General features: G+C 43.1%; 1 protein-coding gene across 9 annotated transcripts in view; it reads right to left on the bottom strand.

The window, feature by feature from the left end:
- Window positions 1-22,158, bottom strand: part of SCAPER (S-phase cyclin A associated protein in the ER) — a 165,864-nt gene that overhangs the window by 61,389 nt on the left and 82,317 nt on the right. For all 9 annotated transcript variants that reach the window (XM_036355330.1, XM_036355336.1, XM_036355332.1 and 6 more), the window contains one exon: window positions 16,602-16,728. In XM_036355330.1, coding sequence (XP_036211223.1) covers window positions 16,602-16,728 — 127 coding nt within the window. The remainder of the gene's footprint in view (window positions 1-16,601; window positions 16,729-22,158) is intronic.

Raw genomic sequence — 22,158 nt, forward strand, 5'->3', positions numbered from 1 at the left:
TTAGGTGTGTGGATCTACGTGAGGAACTCGGGACGGGGACTGGCACAGAATGAGGGTTCACGCTGACGATCCGCCTGCACTGCTTTCTCGCGTTCCCAGTGTCTCCTGGCTCTGAGTAGTGGCGGCCGTCAGCACACAGAGCGCTGCTGGCCTATCTGTCACCTTTAGTGATGTCACTGAACTGCGGACGGCTGTGTCCACGCTCTTCTCCCAGCAGATGCCTGCTCCTTGGCCCCGGGCGCGGCAGGAAAACGCCGGCCTGCACATTACCCGGAGCCACAGCACCAGCTCTTCTTACAGAGTAAGCTCTCCCACCTGCCACCCTCCAGGCACCGTGGGTCTCCTTGTCCTCATTCCAAGTCTTACTGACCCGTGAGCTTTGGTCTAACTTCTGTAAGAAGAGGTACTCAGAGGGCAAATAGAGTGGAAAAGGTTCTTTGGAAACCACGAAGCAGTCTGCAAATACAGGCATTAGACCTATTGCTCTTACAGGATGGAGAACAGAGCATCTGTTCGAAGTTCCCACCAACTCCTATGCTTCTGCTTGCTGAAAACTGCCTATGGCACAGTCTGCTTTTCTATCACGGTGATCTGCGGCAAACAGAGGAAGACGAAACGTTTACGCTCTCTGTGAAGGGTGGAGGCATTGCTTCCACTGCCACACGCCCGGCTCTAGTCAATGACCAGGACGCCCGGGCCGCGGCTCTTCCAGCAGGAGGGGCTCCCGGGGTGGCTCGGCCACCAACGAGGGTCGATCAGCCTCCGGACAGTCCCACCCCGAAAACAGTCCTGCCACTCTCCCTTCTCTCCACGATCCCAGACTGGGGAGCGGGGAGAACCCTCAGGACCCCTGCTTCCTGGAGAAGGACGGGGAGGGGCCCTGAGGGAAGGGCACCCCGGGCAGAAGCTGAGGCATCTCATTTCCATGCTGCTCTCCCCGTCAGAGAGATGACAAGTCAGCAAGCCCATTCAGATGATTTTCCCATCACTACTTTCCTTTGTTTACCTTTATTTTTCTTTTAACTGTGCAGGTGAACGTTGACTTTTCATTCATCGATTTATCTATCACTCTTCATTTTCCCCAGTAAGTTTCTTGAGGGCCTACCCCACTCACCGTACCCGCTAAGGCCCCAAGGACTGAATTAATCCTGGGTTTTCTAAAGGAAATGCCTGGTGAAGGGAACAGCAGACACAGAGAAGCAGAGGACGTGGGGGCCTAGACAGGAGCCAGCTCACAGGTGGCGCAGAAAGGACAGCGGTGCAGGCGGGACCGTTCTCACCAACAGTGAGGCCGCCCTCGGGAGGCGGGAGGCGGGAGGCAGGAGGCCATGAACGCTGGGGGTCTTGAGCAGGAAGGTCGTGTCCTACATTAAATGACTCAACGTTGATGCAGCACCTACCTAGGTATGCACACACCTTAAGCTGTATTACATTCATTTATAGACACCCCCCCCCCCCCCCCCCCCTGCTCAATAAAAAAGACTGTGTGAAGCCCTGCAATTGAGAGACAGGCTTCACTTGGCCGTAAGCGCTAAGGCCCACAGTGCAAGCACAGGGCGCTCCTGCTTTCTAAGAAGTCCTCTGCGTACCTGTCCGCACTCTCTCCTGACCTGACCTGGAGCTGCGGGGAGAGCCTATCACCAGGAAACAGTCTACCCACGAGTTCCCGCATCTCACTCTGGAAGAGCAATGTCATCACTTCCGATGCTGGGATGGCGTCTTCTCAACCCCAGCCATCACCTATAAAACACATTTTTTGAAAATATAATTGAGAGCAATACATGGCAGCTAGTACAAAAATCCCGTGCTATTCATCTTCTCCTGCTGCAAGTGGTCACTGCAGTGAGCAGCCTGACACTCTGCAGATGAAAATATAAACGCTGAGCCGCCTCCGTTCCGTTGAGGCCAACCATTTGTGACAGTCTCAGCAACATGATAAATACCGTCTGTCCACAGCTCCCCTGTATTTGAAAGTTACGACAAACATTTTGCTGAAATGTAAACAACTGACATCATGACTGGTGAGGCAGTGGGCTGCAAATTTATCTAAAATCAAGAAAACAAAGATCTTGTTTGACACTAGATAAACCATTAGTGGTCACCAGGGGAGCAGCTCTGGGAGGTCATCGTGTTGTTTGTCATCAGTCTCCAAAGCACATGCACCAGAGATACGGTTGCAACGTAGTCGAGGCAAGAATAAGTCATATGAGAGACAAAAGAATTAGAAACCTTTCTCTTTAAAGGACAATTTCTAATTGGAACACAATTTTAAAATGTTAAGCTTAACTTCTGTGTGTGTTTTTTTCTCTCAATTATTTTAAGTGGCAAAGTTTGGAATAAAACGTATCACTCCAACCCCATTCTTTCATGTCCTCAACTCTATGGGATGTGACTGCCATGGTCTCTTTGCACAGCTTTCCTGAAAAGGTGCACAATCGTTTATTCAAGTCCAGTCTGGGTCTTTGGAAGACGTGAAGTTATCTTTTAATTAAGAAGGCACTGCAGAACAAATTCTATTACTTTATAATTATAAATTATACAATTAAATTACTTTATAGTTATAAATTATATTAGAATCTTGCTGGCTGAATTTTTATGACAGTCTATAACTGTTTACAGTTCCTACATTTGTATTCCTGGGCCTCATATACTGAGAGCTTAATGATGACTTGTGACATGAAGGACAGATAAATTAATTTATTAATTTCTACATATGTAAATAAGTGATTACAAAATGGGAGGGAGGTCATTTTGAAACATGGCAACAAATATATTAAATCAGAGGACCTGGTTTCTTACAGTCCATAATAAATACCAATTACACTATTTTATACATTTTATATGAGGCAATGCATACTAACTACACTATATGAGAAATTAAAGTCTTAATTTTTTCCATTGAATTTACTATGACCTTCTTTGTCATTCTGCCAACATTCTGATTATGTAAAATACATCGCAAAGACCTTTTCTGAAGATTGGAGAAGGGAGATAGTTCTACTCTACAAATGAAAATAAGAATCTGTTTTATTTTGAACATTGTCAGCTAAAATAAAAACTGACCTACCTTCAATCATATTGTATCATTAAATTTTACTTCAAAAACCACTAGATTCCCTCTGTGAAACACCAAGTACACAATCAAAGACAAAAGCATGAGTCGGACACCTGCTTAGTTCCTGCCACTGGTAGCTCAGCGTTGTTTTTCAGAGCTACGCTAAGCCCTCTACAGCTTCTTCTAAAACTACCAGGCCTGTCCCGAACACCCCCACCAGGAAAAGAGAAAGCTCAGCAATTCCAGTCAGTCACAGCCTCTTGCTGCCGTGTTCCTGGACCCCAGGTGCACCTGCTGCTCCCAGGTGGAGCGAGCCGCGGGCTTTACCTGACGTTTCTGCGTGCCTCTGCCTCTGCCTCTGCCTCCCGTTAGGATGCTCAGCTCCATTTCTACACTATGACCCCGAACAGACTGGAACAGCTTCATGTAGATGCTTTCCAGTCCTAGTTGGCTCACCCTGAGACCAGATTATTCTAACTCTTCTCACCAACTCTGTCCTGGCCCAGCAGTCCAGAACGGCATCTCACGGGTGACTTTGGCTTTAACCTCCAGTGTGCAGGTGAACATTCTAGCTACCATCTTATGAAAGGAAGTCCACACCTTCATGAACCACCTACTGACTTAGTCTAGTAGCCCTGATAGGCAGACACGTCTTCATAACACAGCCCGTGCCGTTGTGCAGTATGGCCTATTTCTCATTCTCAAAGAAAGTAGGAGAGTGTATCTCAGACCTTTTTATAAAAACCTTCTGTACATACAAACACCATTAGCTTTCTCTTTATCCTTTTCCTGGCTGACTGAACGATCTCACCCATTCATTAATTTTGTGGTTTCTTCAGTAAGTCTTTACTGAGTACCTAGTAGTACGTCAGGCTCTGGGCTTACTGCGAGGGACAGACACAAAAGGATCCCCAAAACTCCACAATCCGACGGGAAGGCAAACTAGCAAATGAACTGTTTGGCAGAGCAATGCCTCTCAACCCTGGCTCAAAATTACTGGTGGAGGACTTTAGTCAGGCAGTCTGTGGAGGTCCCAAAGCATCTTTTTCTTTTTTAATTTTTATATTAAAAAAAATGTGAAGCTCAACAAAAAAGGAGACAGAATCACGCAGTCGTCCGCGTTTACTTTCTAAAAACCGTAAGGGAAGCCGAGGCACAGGGTGGATGCAGACAACATCCTACCCGACAGCAGATGCAGGAAAGGGAACCAGGAGCCGTGGGCACAGAGGAAGGGCGGCCGTCCGAGGAGACGGGACGAGTGAGAGAGAAGGGAGGCTGCTCAGGAAGCCCTAGAGGACAGGACACACTCGGGCCCTTTAAGAATGGAATTTCCCATCTTTCACTCTGCCACAGAGATGTCCAGTTGGAAACACAGGGACCTGGTGCGTTTTCACTGCGACAGCCCTTCCCCCTCCAGCGTCCTTCCCACGGCTGGGCTGGGCTTCCGTGTGCAGAGGTGACCACAGCCCTGTCCTTCGCCCCTCGGCTGAGTGCACTGCACCCTAAACCAGGGGGAACCTCAGAAGACAAGCAAAGAAGAGTGGCTCCCCAAAGGCTGGATGCAACATGCATTTTGTAATTCTGCTTCTAAAGTGTGTCCTGCATGTGCTCAGCGAGACCTGCAGGTCATTTTTATTCCAGAGTTTGCTGTTCACTAATATTTTCCGGTCAGACTCTGGGCTTAAGGTAAAGCAAAGAACAGCTTTTCCTGTTTGGAAGTGCCAGGCCAAAAGCATCATCTTGTGGGATGGAGCATGTGAAAATTCACGGTAACCCATACTTAGGAGTGTTACCAAACAGACATCTGCAGAAACCATGGCTTAGAAAGCTGGTGTGTGTGTGTCTGTCTCCTGTGTGTCTGAATACCACCTGTAAGAGTAAAGACAAAGGCAGGTCTTAACTGGCGCTACGAAAACATGCCACAGCAGGGACAGTCAGTGGGTGGGGACCATGGTGTCGGCTAAGAGCGCAGGAAATCCCCATTCCAGCCACATCGCCAACGCCTTTACAGACTTGGAGCATCAGCACGTTTCATTCACATACTTCACAAGAGGATGAGAGAGTTGGCTAAATATCTGTGAAGTTACTTAACTTCTAACATTCTCTTCCAATAATTTGTAAAAATAGAAAAGCACCTTGTAGGCTCAATATATACTTAATGAATAAATTTTACAAACCATTCTGAAAGTTTACATCATGAAACAAAAATGTATTTCATATACTACAGATACTACCTCTGTATTTTGCCAGAATGTTTTAACTTATTGTGTGAATATATGGCATTGAAATACTAAATATCTCACTCATGCAGTAAACTTACTATACCAAATAAAAATTTCTTAAATTTTTTTTGAATCTTTGCCACTTATGGTGTGACCTTGGCCAAGTTAGTAAATCTCTGTGTGTCTTGATGTCCTTATTCTCAAAACGGGGATAACATTACAAAATTACTATGATGAGTTAACAAGATTAGAAAGTGTTACAAGAGTAGATGCTCAATAAATTCTAGGGTTTTGATGATGTTGTTCACTGACAAACATTTCCCAGCTTTAAAATGCATTATGGATCGATAATGCATAATGTTGGCAAGGAGGAATGGGAAATGCTTGCAAACCAGACAGGCATATGAATTAGTACAGTACAAAGCCCCTTCATCTGCACCTGACCTCCACTTAGCCAAGACGATGGTTTAAGGGACACCCTTCATCTCCTCTATAAAACACACAGACTGATGCCTACATCCCAGTGAACATTCTTAATCTTGCCTCTGAGCATTGTATCTTTTCCCAAACAATTATATGTCAATTGATTCTTTACTATATTATGTAATTTAAATTAATGTCAAGTAAACTAATGACATGCTAGGAAAAAAGTTCCTATGCAAATGAAGTTGAATGCTCCAGAAAGATTCAATAACAGCAGATGTTATACAAAACTGCCTGCAAATTAGGTGTGAGACAAGTGAAAAAACTGGGTCTGAGGGGCGCCTGTAAAAATCTAGAGGATTGATTCTCAGTTGTTATGTTTGCGAAGAGGGGCTAGGAGGGGAAGATGAGGGGCTTTCACTTATTCTATTATATATTTCTGTGTTGCTGAATTTTGTTTTTAACAATGAACGTGTATTATAGTAATTTAAAAAATACTTTGTAAACCTAAAGTCCCCCAAACAGAGAAATAGCCCAATGAATTACAGCACTCTCATATGATAGAATATAGTGTGGTCCTTAAGTCATGTTCACAATAAATGAGAAAACGTTTGTGCTGCACTTTTTCTACAGCACACATTACTCTAATAGACTGACAATGTTTAAAATATTCAAATATATATTTTTTGAAACACTGGTAGTTGCAATTCTGAAAGTCTTAAGTGAAAAGGAGCTGCTGTAATCAACTTTATATTTCCTAAGAACATTCTGTATCTACCCCAGGCCATCGGCAGAGGAAAATCAATGCAACCAACTCATACATATTGGAGACTTGTATAGATTTGCTCCTTCTCCCCTACCCCCAACGGGATGGTATATATTTGCTCTCTTAGGGAATTCAATTAGCAATATGAGTCTCCTCCTCTGTCAGTGATGGACACCATGGAGACTTTCCTGACCACCTGAAGACATGTCAGATGGGCTTACTGATTCCCTGACTTGCTAGTTAACAGGAGAATTACTGCCCACTCCCATAAATGACTCCATATGCTTCTTGTCATAAACACAGTGGCAGCTCCTGAAATCAATCTTTCATGACCTTATTGATTAGGACATTTAGAAATAATGAGACTTCACTGGTGGCAGAGTAATGCTTGAAAAAAGAAAAAAATACTCCAGTGAGGGCTTGCCTATTAACACGGCCAAATCTATCTTCCGACTGCCCTTTTCCTAATCCAGACACTCACCTAGAAACATACATGATAAAAACTTAATCCTGCGGTTCATGTGCTTGTTCTTAATATTTGCTGGTAAGGTATTTTAAGTTAACAAAATAAATCGATTTAAAAACATTTTTTGGGTAATCAAAGTACAAAGTCAGTTCACCAGCTAAGATTGAAAATTATAATATGAATTGGAAGGCTTAAGAGAGACCTTTATAGGACATACTGTGTGGTCATTCAACAAATATTAAAAACAGGATTCTCAAATTTATGATTATTTCATATTTATATTAAATGTTTAATTATAAAGAAATAAAAATAATTTTTTCACCATTTTCCTACCCTGTAAGTATATAATTTACACCTTGGTTTTTCTAAGAGTGATTATAGAATAAAACTGTTTAGGAAAAGTCTAAACATTCTAGAAGAGAGAAACTTGAAAAACTTTCTCACTCAGATATCTGAGTATATTCTGCTTATAGGATCTGCATATATGACGTGTTTGAAGCAAAACATCACATAATTTTAGAGGTAGCCAGGACCCTAAAGATACTCTAATTCAATCTACTTCTTGTATTATAAAGAAATCATAATCTAGGGGAGTGACTTGCCTGGGAATATACCCAAACAGAGCCAGGATTAGGATCCAGAACTCATCTGATGTGTTTTACAATTTTCCACAAAGTGAGAGGGGTAGGTAGAGCTTATCTGGTTAAAGATAAAGAATTTCGCTTTTTTAAAAAACCCTCTATATAAGTTTCTAAGACAGAGTTAGGACACAGCCACGTTTTATTTAAAATGTGGGCTCATAGACAAGGATCGCACCCTCTGCACGTGGCAAGGTACTCAATAAAAACAGGCATTTTCCTGGGACAATGAGTCTGCCTCTTGGTTTAAAACACCCTAACTTCACAGACCATATCGATCTCAAAATGGAACGTTTTCAGTTGCTATGTATACAGAAAAATTTACATATGCTCTAAACTCAGTGCATGTTAACTACAAAGATATGCAAGTTGAATTACACTCCAAATAGAACCCGTGTAAACAAAATATTCACATCAATTGTTCTAATGCTTAAACAAACTGCACCCTAACGTGTCTATCACTCATAAAACAGCATTTCACTGTGTTTCAGGTTAGAAAATCGGTTTGAATGGACGTGAAATGCATTTTCCCTCCTTTAACATGGGAAGCAGCTCCCAGTGAGCATCCCTGCGGAGCCGTTGTCTCAGGAGGGGCTCCTGGTGGCCAGAGGGAGCTCTCAGCGCGGACACTGCACACACCTGGGGCCCGCACCGCGGGGCGCACTGTGGACTGTGATTTACCAGCTGCTCTAAGAAAACAGCTAGAGAAACGGAGAATGTATTAAGTAAGGAGGATAAAACTAAGAGGTCTTTAGGACTGAATGTTTTCCATCTCCTCTCAACTGAAGAATTCCAGCTGAAAATAAAAGAGCAAACGAAGCCCGAGGGCTAGGGAACAGCAGTGTGTCTGCGGGACCCGAACCCAAGGAACTGAACAGTCAGCGGGGCAGCTCGCGGGGACCACTGCTTGGTCTTTAAGTCGCGGCGTGCGCCACATGGCCACCAACCGCCCTTCACAAAGCTGGGGGGGGGGGGGGGGGCGTTTCTACCTTTCTGCCTTCCAGTGTCTGCTGGGATCCTGCAACATGAAAACAGCAGGGCAAGCTTGGCCACCACACGTCACGCGACGTGGCCGCTCTGAATTCACTTCAAATGGTGAATGCAGCCAGCTGTGTGGTTTGCTTATTCGGGCTCCAGAGATTCACTCACAGCTGAGTCTCCATTAAATTGGCAGGATTCTAAAAGCTCATGAAAGGCAACTGGAAAAACTCCATGTCCAATCCATCTGCGTAAACTGTTTACTTATAGGAACAGCGTACAAATGTCTCGTGTTTCTGATAATCCACAGAATGCTTCTGCGATGCTGTTACTATTCAAACTTAAAGGTAATGTTGATCATTACAGAGTAATGAGAAAAGCCAATGAAACGCATATTATGCTCACTTGGACCAAATTTAAAACCATGGCAAAAATGAAAAAAAATGCTGTGCATGTACAAGAACGCTTAGAAACTCCTATTTGAAATAATTAAACATTTCTGCAAGAAAAGGACCTTTGGAGAAGACACTGTTTGATTTTTACTTACATTTTTAAATGTATATTATTGTGAAATATAAACAGAAAAGTCAGAAAAAAATAGAAAAAATTTAAGTACTATTTAAAGAATAATAACTTGAACACTGCAATTGCCATCTGATGAAGAAAAAGACGGGAAGCACTCAGGAAGCCATCTCTGAGTAATCATTCTCCTGGTTTTCACGAGAAGTACTTTTGTATCTTCTTTACAGTTTTATCGTTCTAAGACAATATGGCACTTTTGCCTGTTCCTAAAATTTACATAACTGGACCTATAACAGTATATATGTATGTCTGTGTTTTTTTATTTGTTCTTCTCCCTTAACACTGTCAGATACATCCATGCTATTACCCACAGCAGTAGTTAATTCGTTTTTGGTTGAATAATATTCCATTATATGGACACACCATGATTCATATATTTGGCTGCTGGTGGATACTTGGGCTATTTTCCATATTTGGTCATTATAGACAAGGCTGCTGTTACACATTTGTGTACGAGTCTCCTGGTGTACACGTGCAGTGGCTCTAGACTGCAGCGGTCTACTGCAGTAGGTGAAGCACAGTATCACACTGAGATTTTAATTTGAATTTTTTCTGATTATTAAACAGATTCTCTTTGCATTTATTTATTGGATTACTCGGATTTCTTCTTTTGGAATACTTATTCTCTTGACCATTTTCCTTCTGGATTGCTTTTCCCCCCCATTAAATTGTAGGAGTTCTTTCTGTGCTCTGGATACCACTGCTTCCTAGGTAATAAATATAAAGATCTTCTCCCATCCTGTTTTTTGCCTTTTTATTATTTTCCTGGTATCTTTTGATGAATACAAATTTCAATTTTTTATGCAAATTTCTCAACACTTTCCTTTATGGTTAATGTCTTTTGTGTTTCTTTCTTGCCCAGACAAAACCTCAAAGTCAAGGTATTTTTCTATGTTATCTTTTTTTTAAAAATTAACTCAAAATGTATTAAAGATCTAACATAAGAACTAAAACTATAAAACTCCTAGAAGAAAACACAGGGGTAAAGGCTCATGACATTGTACGTGGCAATGATTTCTTGGCTGTAACACCAACAGCACAAGCATAAAGACGAAAAGTAGACAAATGAGACTACATCAAACTTAAAAACTTTCGTGCATCAAAGGTCTATGTTATCTTCTAAAGTTTGTTTTCTCTTTTTACATTTAGGTCTACCAGGAATTAATTTTGCGTTTATGACATGAGGTAAGGTCAAGTTTCATTTTCTAAAAATAAGGATATTCAATCACAAACCACACTTTTCCCGCCTCCTTTCCCACAGACACATAAACAAGTGCCGCACACGTGGTGCACGAAGCGTACACATGTGGGTAGGACCACTTATGAATTCAATTCTGTTCCGTTCGTCTTTTTCTCCACCGTCGTATCTAAATTACTGCAGCTTTATAATAAGTTTGATGTCTGGTAGAGCAAATCCTCCCATAGTATTCTTTTTAAACAGTGTCTTAGCATTACTGGTTCACTGAAATTCCATATTTTAATTTTAGAACCTCCATTTCAAATTCCACAAAATAAAATTTTAATTTCGCCACGTAAGGATTTCAAGGTAATAAAATCAGGAACAACTCCGAGAGGAGACGCTGGAGAAGCAGCAGGCTGGGCTGATGAGGAACTGCACTGGAGATGGAGCACATGTTTGTGTATATCCGGTTGCCTGCATCTTCCATATCACTGAAAAGATCACTGCCATCTGGACAGCTGGGAGTGTTTTATTGGGAGTTTACTGGAAAATGGCATCTCTCCCTGTTAATATTTTTCTGTACTAGTATTTTGGTTCAGTAATAAATATGTGAGACTTTAAAAAAAAGGAATTTTAATTGGGGCTGCACTGAACCTGTAAATCAGTTGGGGAAGAAAAGAAGTATTTATTTACTATAGTGAGTTTTCCAGTCCATGAGCAGGTCATTTTACTTCTAGATACTAAATACTTTGACATTATGAATACAATTGATTTTATTTACTATCCTTGTATCTAGTAACCTTGTTAAACTTACTTACTAGTTGTACGCTAGCTATACATTTTTTTAGGTACATTTTTTCAGATTAAGGACATTTCATTGGGTTCCTAGTTTCCTACTATGAACTGATTTGATACTGATCTTACTAAATGCTTTTGCTGCATTTTCTAAGATGACCATATGCTTTCTTTTCTTCTTTGAATATGATGTAAAAAGCTAGGATTGATTTTCCAATGTTAAACCAATCTTAAATATCTTGAATAAACCCAACGCTGTTGGGATACATTCCTTTTATACACTGCATGATTTGGTTTGCAAAAACTTTGTTTAGAAATTCTGAATCCAAGTTTATGAGTTAGTCTAGCTTTTAATTTTATTTTCTCCAGTTTCAGTATGATTAATTTTATTTTCTCCAGTTTCAGTCTGCAGTTTCACTATTTTCTCTGCTTGGGTTTCATTGGGCTTCTTGAAACTGTGGGAAAGTTCTAAATGAAAATCACTTCAAATACTTTTCTGCCCTATTATCTTCTTCTTACCCCTTCTGAACAATTTTGCATAAACTAGGCCTTTTCACTATATATTAATGCCTCTTACAATCTTTTCTGAATTTTCCAACCTTCTTTTCTCCACGTTTCAGTCTGAATTCTTTCATTTTTATTTTTTAATTTTCTTTTATTTTTTTATTTTACTTATGGTAACACTGGTTTACAACGTTATGTAACTTTCAGGTATACAACATTATAATCCAACAGTATATTACACTGCACTCACCTCCAAAAGCCTAGTTTCCATCTGTTATTACATAATTGACTTTCTTTACCCATTTTGGATCCCTTCTTATGGCCTACCTTACAGCTCACTATTTCTCTCTTCAGCTGTTTATTCTACTGCTGTCTCACATACTTTTTTCTTAATTTTGATTACAAAATGTTCAGTTTTCAGATTTCTGTTTTCTTTCAAATGTGCTATCACTTAAAAAAAAAAGAATAGTTACATTTTTCAACTTAGTAGGCAGAGTTCTGGAGACCTGTTGGTCAATTTTTATTGATTTTTTATCCTCGATGTCTTGTTCCGTTATCTGCCTAATTACCTTTCTCTGTCAAACACTGTATCTGAAAACGGTTTTGAGACTGAGGTTGATAGTCCCTTCCTCCAGAGCAGCGTTCCCATTGGCTTCTGCTGCGCACCTGGAATACCAGGAGCTCAGGTCCCTGCACTCTTCTCAGTGACCGCATTTCCCAGCACGGGGGGACGTGAAGCCGAGCTGCCGGCTGGGCCGCGACTGGCACGTTCCTGTCTAACCCCCTCCTGGCACATTCCTATGACACAGGAACTCAGATCTTAGAGTTTCTGCGATAATCCCCAGACTCCAACATTTTCCCCACCAGCGCCACAATAATGTTCTTATCCACCACTTTCGGATCGCCAATCGCACTCAACCCTGAAATGCCATCCTTGCAGCTCTAGGCCCAGTAATTCTGCCAGCCTAGTTAGCAATTCAGTTCTATCTTTATTTTGTCTAGCTTGATTAATGCGCATCAGTGGGAGGACTGTTCTGAATTACCTGCTCTGTTACTACTGGTAGGTCCGTAACGATAGGTATTTTAAGTTGATCTTTTATTTCCTTAAGAGATAAAAAAATATATAATTTTAGGCTCTGTGACTAATATTTATAAGGCCCTGCAGTTCCAATTTCTGCCTGCTCTTACTCATAATTAATTCTGTGCTTATTTTTTGTTTGTTTTGTGTTTTATTGATTTCAGAGAAGGAGAGAGAGAGAGAAACATCAACGAGAGAGAATCACTGATCAGCTGCCTCCCGCATGCCCCCTACTGGGGATTGAGCATGCAACCTGGGCAAGTGCCCTGACTTGGAGTCGAACTGTGACCTCTTGGTTCATAGATTGATGTTCAACCACCAAGTCACACCGTGTAAAATGATTTGAGGAGAGCCCTAGCTGGTTTGGCTCAGTGGACAGAGTGTCAGCTTGTGGACTGAAGGGTCCCAGGTTTGATTCTGGTCAAGGGCATGTACCTCGGTTGCAGGCTCCTCCCTGGCCCAGGCCCTGGTCAGAGTGCATGCAGGAGGCAACCAATTGATGTGTTTCTCTCACATGGATGTTTCTGTCCTTTCCTCTCTTCCACTCTCCCTGAAATCAATGGAAAACTATCCTTGGGTGAGGATTAAAAAAAAATGATTTGAGAAGTTTTCTGAGGCCTAGGATAAAGGTGTTTTCTTCCAACGGGGGCTTGAATATCCTTGTCAGCTTCCTAGGGACATCACTGCTCAGTCAGGCAGTACTTTAAACTCAATGCAGCATCTGAAATAATACAGCGATATGAACCTAACCTGGGGTGAGCTATGGTCCTCACTCTGCGATGCCAAGCGTGCCCGTGGGTAAGTCGGGAGAAGGCTCTGGTGTCCTCTCTTTGTGAAAGGAAAACCTCCTATTAGATTTCATCTCGTGGGCATTACTGCTGTCCCCTCACTCATGAGGCCTACAAGTCATAACTCACATTTGCCAAACGCTCTTAGGGAATGCAGTTATAAGCACAACTTTCACAATTCTTGCTTTTTCTTTAACCTGGTAATTATTTAATTTCTTCTTAGCTCTTTGATGCTTTTAAGAAAATTAATTTTTTGCAGCATTTTGAGATGTTTTTGTTTGTAGAGTTGGTGCAAAGTCTACACCACCATATTTCTTACAGGTGGCTGAAGTTTGCTAAAAGGTGTAACAAACACAACAGTTTATAAACTTTTTCTTTCGGGACAGACGCACAGAACTCAAAGGGCCGGAAGGAAGCTAGGCTTCCTCAGGGTCCTGACCTTTTCTGCTACACGAGTGTTTCTGCGCATCAGCAGTTTAACCCACTTGCTCTACGGCAGCTCTCAGAACTTCCTGAAAGTTACCCCAGGAAAACTGCCTCCAGCAACAAGAGGAGGCATGGAGTGCGGAGGTCTAAGTGAAGAGGTAAAGCCCTTCAGCTCCCCTCCCACGTTCCTCAGTGAGTGCTGCCCACACCCCACTGGTCACTGCCAGGTGCCTTCAAATCCTTCACTGGGTACTGGACTCTGGCTCTAATGATTTTGGAACTCCAGGCAGTTTTCCAAACAAAAAGAAGTGGTTATTTACAACCCTAAATTGAAATCATAAATGTCATTTGCTGAATTTCACAGAAATGTCAGTATAACTCTCCCAACAAAATCCACATTAAGTGAGTCTACCTGGGCTAGGTAAAAGGGTTTTAGTTATAAAATAAGGAAGGGGCCTGACTGTGGGTTCGTTCAGACCACCTGGTGGTCCTGCAGTGTATACTCTGAGGACAGCTTTGCAGCAACGTTTCTGATACAGACCATTTAGACTGGGAGCCAGACTACATTTTTCTCCCTAAAATTAAAAGGAATCAGTGGTATTCCAGTAAATTGCCCCTTTGTGAATGAAATAACTTTACTTAGATTTTCATCATGAATACCCTCCTTATAAAGATTATTTTACTTTTTCCTCAAAAATTCTGTGATTACTTTAATCTAAAACAATATTCACGAGATAAGGCGTACACAGTGGTATTTTCAAGCAATTACCCTTAGTCCAAAGTGTAAGTGCCCTTCATAAAACCCTTTATAATGATTTTACGATAACTATGGGGATTTTTCCAAGGCACAGCAAACCTCCAACACCACGTCTGACATCGACCGGGTCCCGAACCCCGTCCCTCAGCGTGGAGCCTGTGGTCCTGCCCGTGCCACGGCCCACACGCTGTCTCCGCTCCACACAGGACCATTGTCTGCGGCGAAACGCAGCTGAGCACACCTTGTAAGTAACTGGTCATAATTCCACCGCCGGGCAGACGTCTTGACCAGACCAGCCACCGTGTCACCTGGGAACTTGCTAGAAATACAAAACCTTGGAACCTGCCCCATAACCACTGAACCAGAGAGCCAAGGGCAGCCTAGCAACTGTTTTAACTAGTCCTCTAGGCGATTCTGACACAGACTAGAGTCTGGGCTCCTGCTCCAGAGACACTCTCATGCATTTGCTCTGATACAGGAATGTGCAAGCAGCACTGTCTGTCTGTCTCGCACACACACACACATCCAATTCCTGAAAACAAATGTTCATGCCAGGAGAATGGATTAAAAAACTGTAGTGTTAACACAATGAAGTATTCACTGTATAACAGAGAAAATAAGTGCAAAACATCTATAACTTATAAGCTTAAAAAAACTTAGAACCATAATTGTGAATGTTGTAATTCACAAAGGCCTAGAGTATATTTTATAAAGGTCAAATACAAGCAAAACTAAGTAATATATTATTTAACAATACATTTATGTGATAAAGCAATAAACCTATTTTTAAAAAACAAAGAAAACCACCCCTTTAATTCTATGCAGTGTTTGCTCAGAGGGAGCCGAAGTGGGTGGGTGAGGCAGGATCACACCAGGAATAGTCCACTTCTTACATTGGGGTGGTGAGTTCACAGTTGCTGGTTGCACTTAAGTTACTTTTATCACTACAGTCTTTTTAAAGTATAAAATGTTATATAATAAAGTTTAAACCCAGAAAATAAGAAAAAATATATGCCCATTACTTTATATTAGGAAAATTAGAAACTACCTAAGATATAAATTGTGTAAACTGTGATACATTCTTTGGTTAAAAAAATGTTAAAGACATGAGAAATTATTCATGATAAAATTTGACATAAAAAATTTTAAAAACATGTATAGTAAAAGGATTAGAAAAAAATATAATGAAATGTCAACAGTGGGCATTACAGGGAGTTTTATTTCTTTGTACATTTAAAATTTTCTATAGTGAATACTAAAGACTTGTAAAATTATTAAGGACTAGAGGCCTGTTGCACGAAGAGATCCATGTAATAGGCCTTCCCTTCCCCTGGCTGCCGGCACCGGTTTTCCTCCGGCACCCGGGACCCAGGCCTTCGCTCTAGCCGGAGCCTTCAGTCTTCACTCCACTGCTTCGCGCCTACGTATGCAAATTAACCGCCATCTTTGTTGGGTTAATTTGCATCCTCTCCTGATTGGCTGGTGAGCGTAGCGGAGGGACGGTCAATTTACATGTTTGTCTATTACTAGGTAAGATATTTTCAACTGTCATTGAAACATTTAATGATTGTAAGTCATTAAAGAAAACAGCCAAATCTTCTGCTGGTAGAGGAAAATTGGTGTTTTGTGAAAATTTATGATCTATGAGCTTTATGACTCAAAGCTGTATATTTTCTGCTATAAAATTGTATGTCTTTATTGATATGATTCCATTTAAAATAATTTCATTTTGTTTATGTGGAGAAAAATATGACCTAAGGAACATTTTTTGTTATTGAAGACTTCAATTAAAACAACTGGAAAAAGGTCAACTTAATTAAGAACAAAAGGAAATCATCCGTCAACGGAAGGCTGACTGGCTTTTGGAAACACAACAGAAATGCACACGCCTTAGAGAGAAAGACCCACAGAGACAGGGGCCGAGGCCAGAGGCTGGTTCCTACCTCTTTCTCCAGGATCCTAGCGATCTCTCCCAGGGTCCGATCCAACGCGGAAACCTTATTGTTTGCCCACGACCCACTGTCTTGGACTTGCAGCTGTTTTAGAAGGTCTTTGGCCAGTCGCTGAAGCCTTCAACACAAAATGAAAGGGAAGGAATGAGTGAAAGGGAATGGCGCCATTCATGAGTGAGACCACAGTATCTCATTGTTCTAAACTTTCTGAAACAAAAGTTACTCCCATTATTGGATTAGAAACTGCTCCCCAGAGCGCCTGGGGGGAGAACAAGCAACCACCCCCAAGGCTGGTGCAGCTTCCTGGTCACCAACAACCATCCAGTCCTCATGCACCAGCAGAAGCGGACGGCACCGTCTGTGCGCAGGGCTGGGGAGGGCGGTTGTGGCCGTCACCGCCGTCAACAGAACTGGAATGCCGAGAGGTGAGTACAACGGCAGAGAGCCTGAGTGGAACAACCTGAGCAGGTCTTGTTGCTGTTGCTAATCCTTGCCAAGGACATTTTTCCCATTGCTTTTCAGAGAAAGGGGGGGGGGGGGAACAGCGATGTGAAAAAGATACACTGACTGGTTGCCTCCCGCACACGCCCCAACTGAGGACAGGGAGTGACCCCAATGAGGCACTTTGGTGCACAGGCTGTCGCTCCAACCACTGACCGACACCGGCCAGTTCAGTGTTTCATATTTTGATTTAAATCTTTAAGCTGGCTTGGACATTATGTTATTAGCATTGTAAACTCTTAACGTCAAACTCCCCATGGTCCAATTTACAGGCAATTTGGAATTGCCTGCCGACTGCTAATGTCATTTACTTAGACAATCAAGCTATTACCTGCATTTCACCAGGAAATACTACACATTACCTAGATCCTGGGGTTCTTTAGTAAAGGGGCTGCTATCCTATTTCTTGTGGCCCCTACTTCTTCTGTTTCTCTGTGAGCAATCTTTTCCTTTCCACTCACTTGCTTCGGCATCTCACCAGCTGACACTACCCTCGCCCACAGACCCTGCTGCTGACCTTCACCTTTATCTGTGATGGATTCCAGAGGCCGTCACTATAACCACGTTCTTGTAAACAGGTCACCTTCCCCTCCCGTTTTGTTGTTACCCCCAGTGCCACCCCAGCAGTGACCATCACTGTGCGGCTCTCACTGGGGGCGGGGCTCCATGTCAGCGCCCTGCGCCATTAATCTTTTTAGCTGATTGATAAGTATCTGCCAGGCTTTTCCACTCCATGCAACAGGCTGGTCTGACTATGATCGGGATCCGACCCATCTGTCAGGCTGCCCCTGCCCATTCTCCATAAAGACTTGCTTCACACACTCCCCAATCCCTTCAAAACCCCCCTTTCTTTCTCCCTCTTGCTTTCATAAGATCTTACATTTCACAGGCAATGGGAGCTATTGTGAGGAACAAGAAGATCCTCACTTTCCTCCACGGATCCTCAAGCCTCTCTGCACGTCACCCACACGGTCCTGTTACAACTGAGGGGACTGCCCCTCCCGTGTGGGCTGATGCACCCCAGTCCACGCTCCGCGCTCTTCCGGGATCTGTACCCTCACTCCTTCCCGCTTCAGTGTCTGCAAATGCTCCCACCTCATCCTCCTCTGGGAAAGTCCTTCTGATCCCTTATCAGCGTCAGCGTTCTCCTGGTTGCCCAGCCCCGGCCACTCGTCACACAGCCCTCCCTCCAAGAGCCTCCAACAAAGCCTCCTGCGAGGAGGGGAGCTCCGCATCGGGCCGTCCCACACGGCGGCCGCTGAGCCAGGGAGTGGTCAGTGTGGCCGAGGAAGGGAAGTGTAAACCACACTGGTTTTAATGTTGAAATACGAACAGCACACGTGGCTGGAGGCCGTCATGCTGGACGGTGCGGAAGGCAGGAGGGACTCCAGGAGAGGGTCCTGCCTCCTGCTCGCGGCACAGCCACAGCCCAACACGCTGCCTCCGCACACGTGCCGCCGGCACACCGCCAGGGAACGGCCGAGCAAGGGTCTTCTTACGTTCTCCACCCCGCCCACAGCCTCAGAGGTACCCAGCACTTTCACGTACAAAACCTTATTTAACCCTCCGAGAACACCGTCCCTTAGTGCTATCCCTGTTTGAAAATGAAGAAACTACGGCTCAAGCGAATCAGGTGACTTCCCACGGTCTCACAACTGTAGGGGTGCTACTGGGACAGAAATCTAGGCATGCGATCTTTAAATCCCAGGTTTTACCTCTATACCATATCAGTTAATTCAAAAAGGACATTTATTCTCAAACTAGTAATAGGCTAGAATACAATTTCATCTATAGCTGCATTTGTGTAAAAGTTTCTCAAAACAGGCAACAGCAAATGCAGCTAAAAAAAGACACGGGTGAATTCCAGTTTAAACCTCAGCTGCCCATGTGAGGTTACTGTGATACGTGAAACAATGAACACAACTCCAAAGCCAAAATGCCTGTGCTTTAACCTGGCTCCAGCACAGGCCACATGTGTCAGCCCGGGCGGTCATGGAACTCTCCGAAGCTCACTTTCTTCATCTTGAAAGTGGAGGAAATGTACATATGTTTCCTCTCCAAGCTTTGGAAGATCACTGGTAAATAATGCAACATACCGAACATCATTCACTACAGTGGACATTCAATAAATGTCCAACTATTATTATTATTCATTGACAGAAAGTTCTCAATCTAACAAAAGGAAAAAAAAACCAGTAAGAGCAACATTTTTTTCCCCCCTCTAACAGTTAGAGTCTAACTGAATATGGGCTGGAGTCCCATCCGATTAAAGTTACTGACCTTATCATGTGGAAGAATATGGGCAGCGAACTTCACTGTGATAGATAAGTAGCCACTTCAGCTTTTGGCTGAACAAAGGCTGCACACCATGTAACTAAATATCCAGCCCAGCAATGAATGCATATGAATCCAGCAGTCCTCTTACCAGGAATGCTCACATTCCACTGAAAACCAGGGTTACTTGGGGAGGCACAGGACCATTTTAATTCACAGAGTACAAGAGGCTTGTATTTCACCCCGAGGTAAATCAAATCCGGGATTCATGTGAGCCTACCCTTCAAGGAAGAACGCCAAATCCAGGGGACGCTTGAGTAACATGAGCTAGCCCTCTGCTCCACTGCTGCCTCCACAAAAGCACCAGTAAAACTGCCCATCTCGAGAACAAACGCCTCAGATTTTGATTCATGCTATAATCACAGAACGTCACAGCACTAAGCTATATTTTCCTTACAGGGCAAAAACAGGAGCTGTTAGAGGGTGCAGTTTTTAACACAGAAAATGTTATTCGGATTACTTCTGGCAGATAATTTTTCTAGCATGAAGGAGAGTGGAGGCTTTGTAACTCCTGGGCTAAAATATGAGAAGTGTCTGTCAGGTAAATGATTTTGTGGAGACTGTTGTACAGTCAGATATTTTCTTCTCAAAACTTGAACAAATTCCAACAATAATTCTACGTTCAAACCTGTCACTGGTGAATGTGAGATGTAGAGTATCTCCGGAAGGAACCCTAAATTTTATCACAGTGAATTTGGGGGAGTTTGTTGGGGTCACTGGGAAGATCTGCACAAGTGTAAGAAGAGACTGGGTCCACTCTGGCGTGTGGACAGAAAGACAAACACTTTATCTTTCTTATTTTCACCTCCTCTACTTGAAAGGTACACGGTTTAAATTTAGGGTTATTGGTTACCCTTCTATTTCTTTTAAAATACAATTTATTGACTTTTTACAGAGAGGAAGGGAGAGGGATAGAGAGTTAGAAACATCGATCAGCTGCCTCCTGCACGTCCCCGACTGGGAATGTGCCCGCAACCAAGATACATGCCCCTGACCAGAACCAAACCTGGGACCCTTCAGTCCGCAGGTCGACGCTCTATCCACTGAGCCAAACCGGTTAGGGCTACCCTTCTATTTTTAAACAATATGCTTAACCTTTATTTTTAAATATAAGAGCTCAAAAAATCCCTACGTAATCCATCAGTGACTAGATGTTTAAAATCATGAAGCGGAATGAGATGGCCGAGGGAGTGATTCTCCATCAGTAACAGCGATGGTGGGCGTCAAGAGGAGGAACGAGAACCAGGCAAAAGGTCAGCAGAAAGCAGGCTGTCAAGCGAGAGGACAACCCAGAGCGGCCGGGCGGCCTGTGTCACACAAAAGCCCCTGAACGGCGACCTGCTGGACTGAGTGCAGGCTCCCTGCACGGGGCTGTGGACTCGGCCAAATGACTTGCTCTGGCCGTGGGGCTGGAGGGGCGAGATATCCCCTGTGGACACCGAGGCGGCAATCCTCCCCAGAGCAAGCCAAACCACCCCAGGAGCGTCCTGAAGGGATTCTGCACACGCCCGAGAGGCCTCCCACTCCCGGGGCCGCGCCAGACTTCCACACAGGCTGTCACGGGGCAAGGAGAGGGAGCTGCCGCAGAGGCCTCCGCTGTCCCGAGGCCACGGCTCAGAGCGGCTTCTGCCGAGGTCTGTGGGCCAAGCTGGTCGAGAGGCGAGTGCACACCGAAGAGGAAGGGAAGCGAGCCCGCCCCTGGTGGAGAAGCGGACACACTCAGACACACCCGCAGAGCCGCTCAGCTTCCGCCGGACGTCTCTGCCAACGCGACACCACGGCCCCCAAGTTATTCACTGTCCTCAAATTCTTGGCTCTAGTTCTAGATTCTTCTTAAAAATCTCTTCCCATCAATATGTATTATTATTTATGTGCCAATGAAAAGCTGTTTTAACTACATATCTGTTAGCTTGGTCCTACTTTAGTCTCCTTCAAAAAAAATTTTTTGTAGAAATTCTCATTTATTTTCCCATATGTTCTTTTTCCAAAAAATTTATCTTTATTGTAAAAAACATTACGTATGTCCCCCTTTTGCCCCCTCAAGCCACCCCTGCCCCCTCAGGCCATCACATGGATTCTACCTCTATTTTAAAAAGGCTGTTATGTAATTGGAATCACACTCCATATGTAGGAAAATTTATAGAGAATTTACCACACTGTGACTTCCATCCAAGAGTGTAATTCGTCTTTGCATTTACACAAGTCTTATTTTATACCCGATAGCATGTTAAAGTTTTATTTTTATACAGGCTTCATACATTTCTTGTTGAGTATATTCTTAAATAGTTTATTTTTATATTGCTATTGTAAATGATGTTTATGGTCTCCAACTGATTATCAGAAAGAGAGCCCTTAATTCTCATACCCTGGACATGCTGTTGCATAACTTCTGGCAAGTGACTGACCCTCTTAAGGCTTAGCTTCCCTGAGAAAAGCACCGAGTTGTGAGGAATAAATGAGTCCTCACATGTAGAGCCTGGCGTAAGGTAAGCGCTCAGTAAACGTTACCTACTATTAATACTATCACATTCATTCGCTGACCAGCCATTTCCCTGACTTGATTCTCTTGTTCTACTGGTTCTTCACTTGATCTCGGGGGCTTTTTAGCTCTACAGGATCCTCATAATCTTGGTAATTTTGTTCTCCTCTGTGAAAGGTTGTATTTCCTTTTAGAATGGCAATGGCTAATAGTTCCGAAAAATAATAAAAAAAT

This window comes from Myotis myotis, unplaced genomic scaffold, assembly GCF_014108235.1.
Source record: "Myotis myotis isolate mMyoMyo1 unplaced genomic scaffold, mMyoMyo1.p scaffold_m19_p_22, whole genome shotgun sequence".
Classification (NCBI taxonomy): domain Eukaryota; kingdom Metazoa; phylum Chordata; class Mammalia; order Chiroptera; family Vespertilionidae; genus Myotis; species Myotis myotis.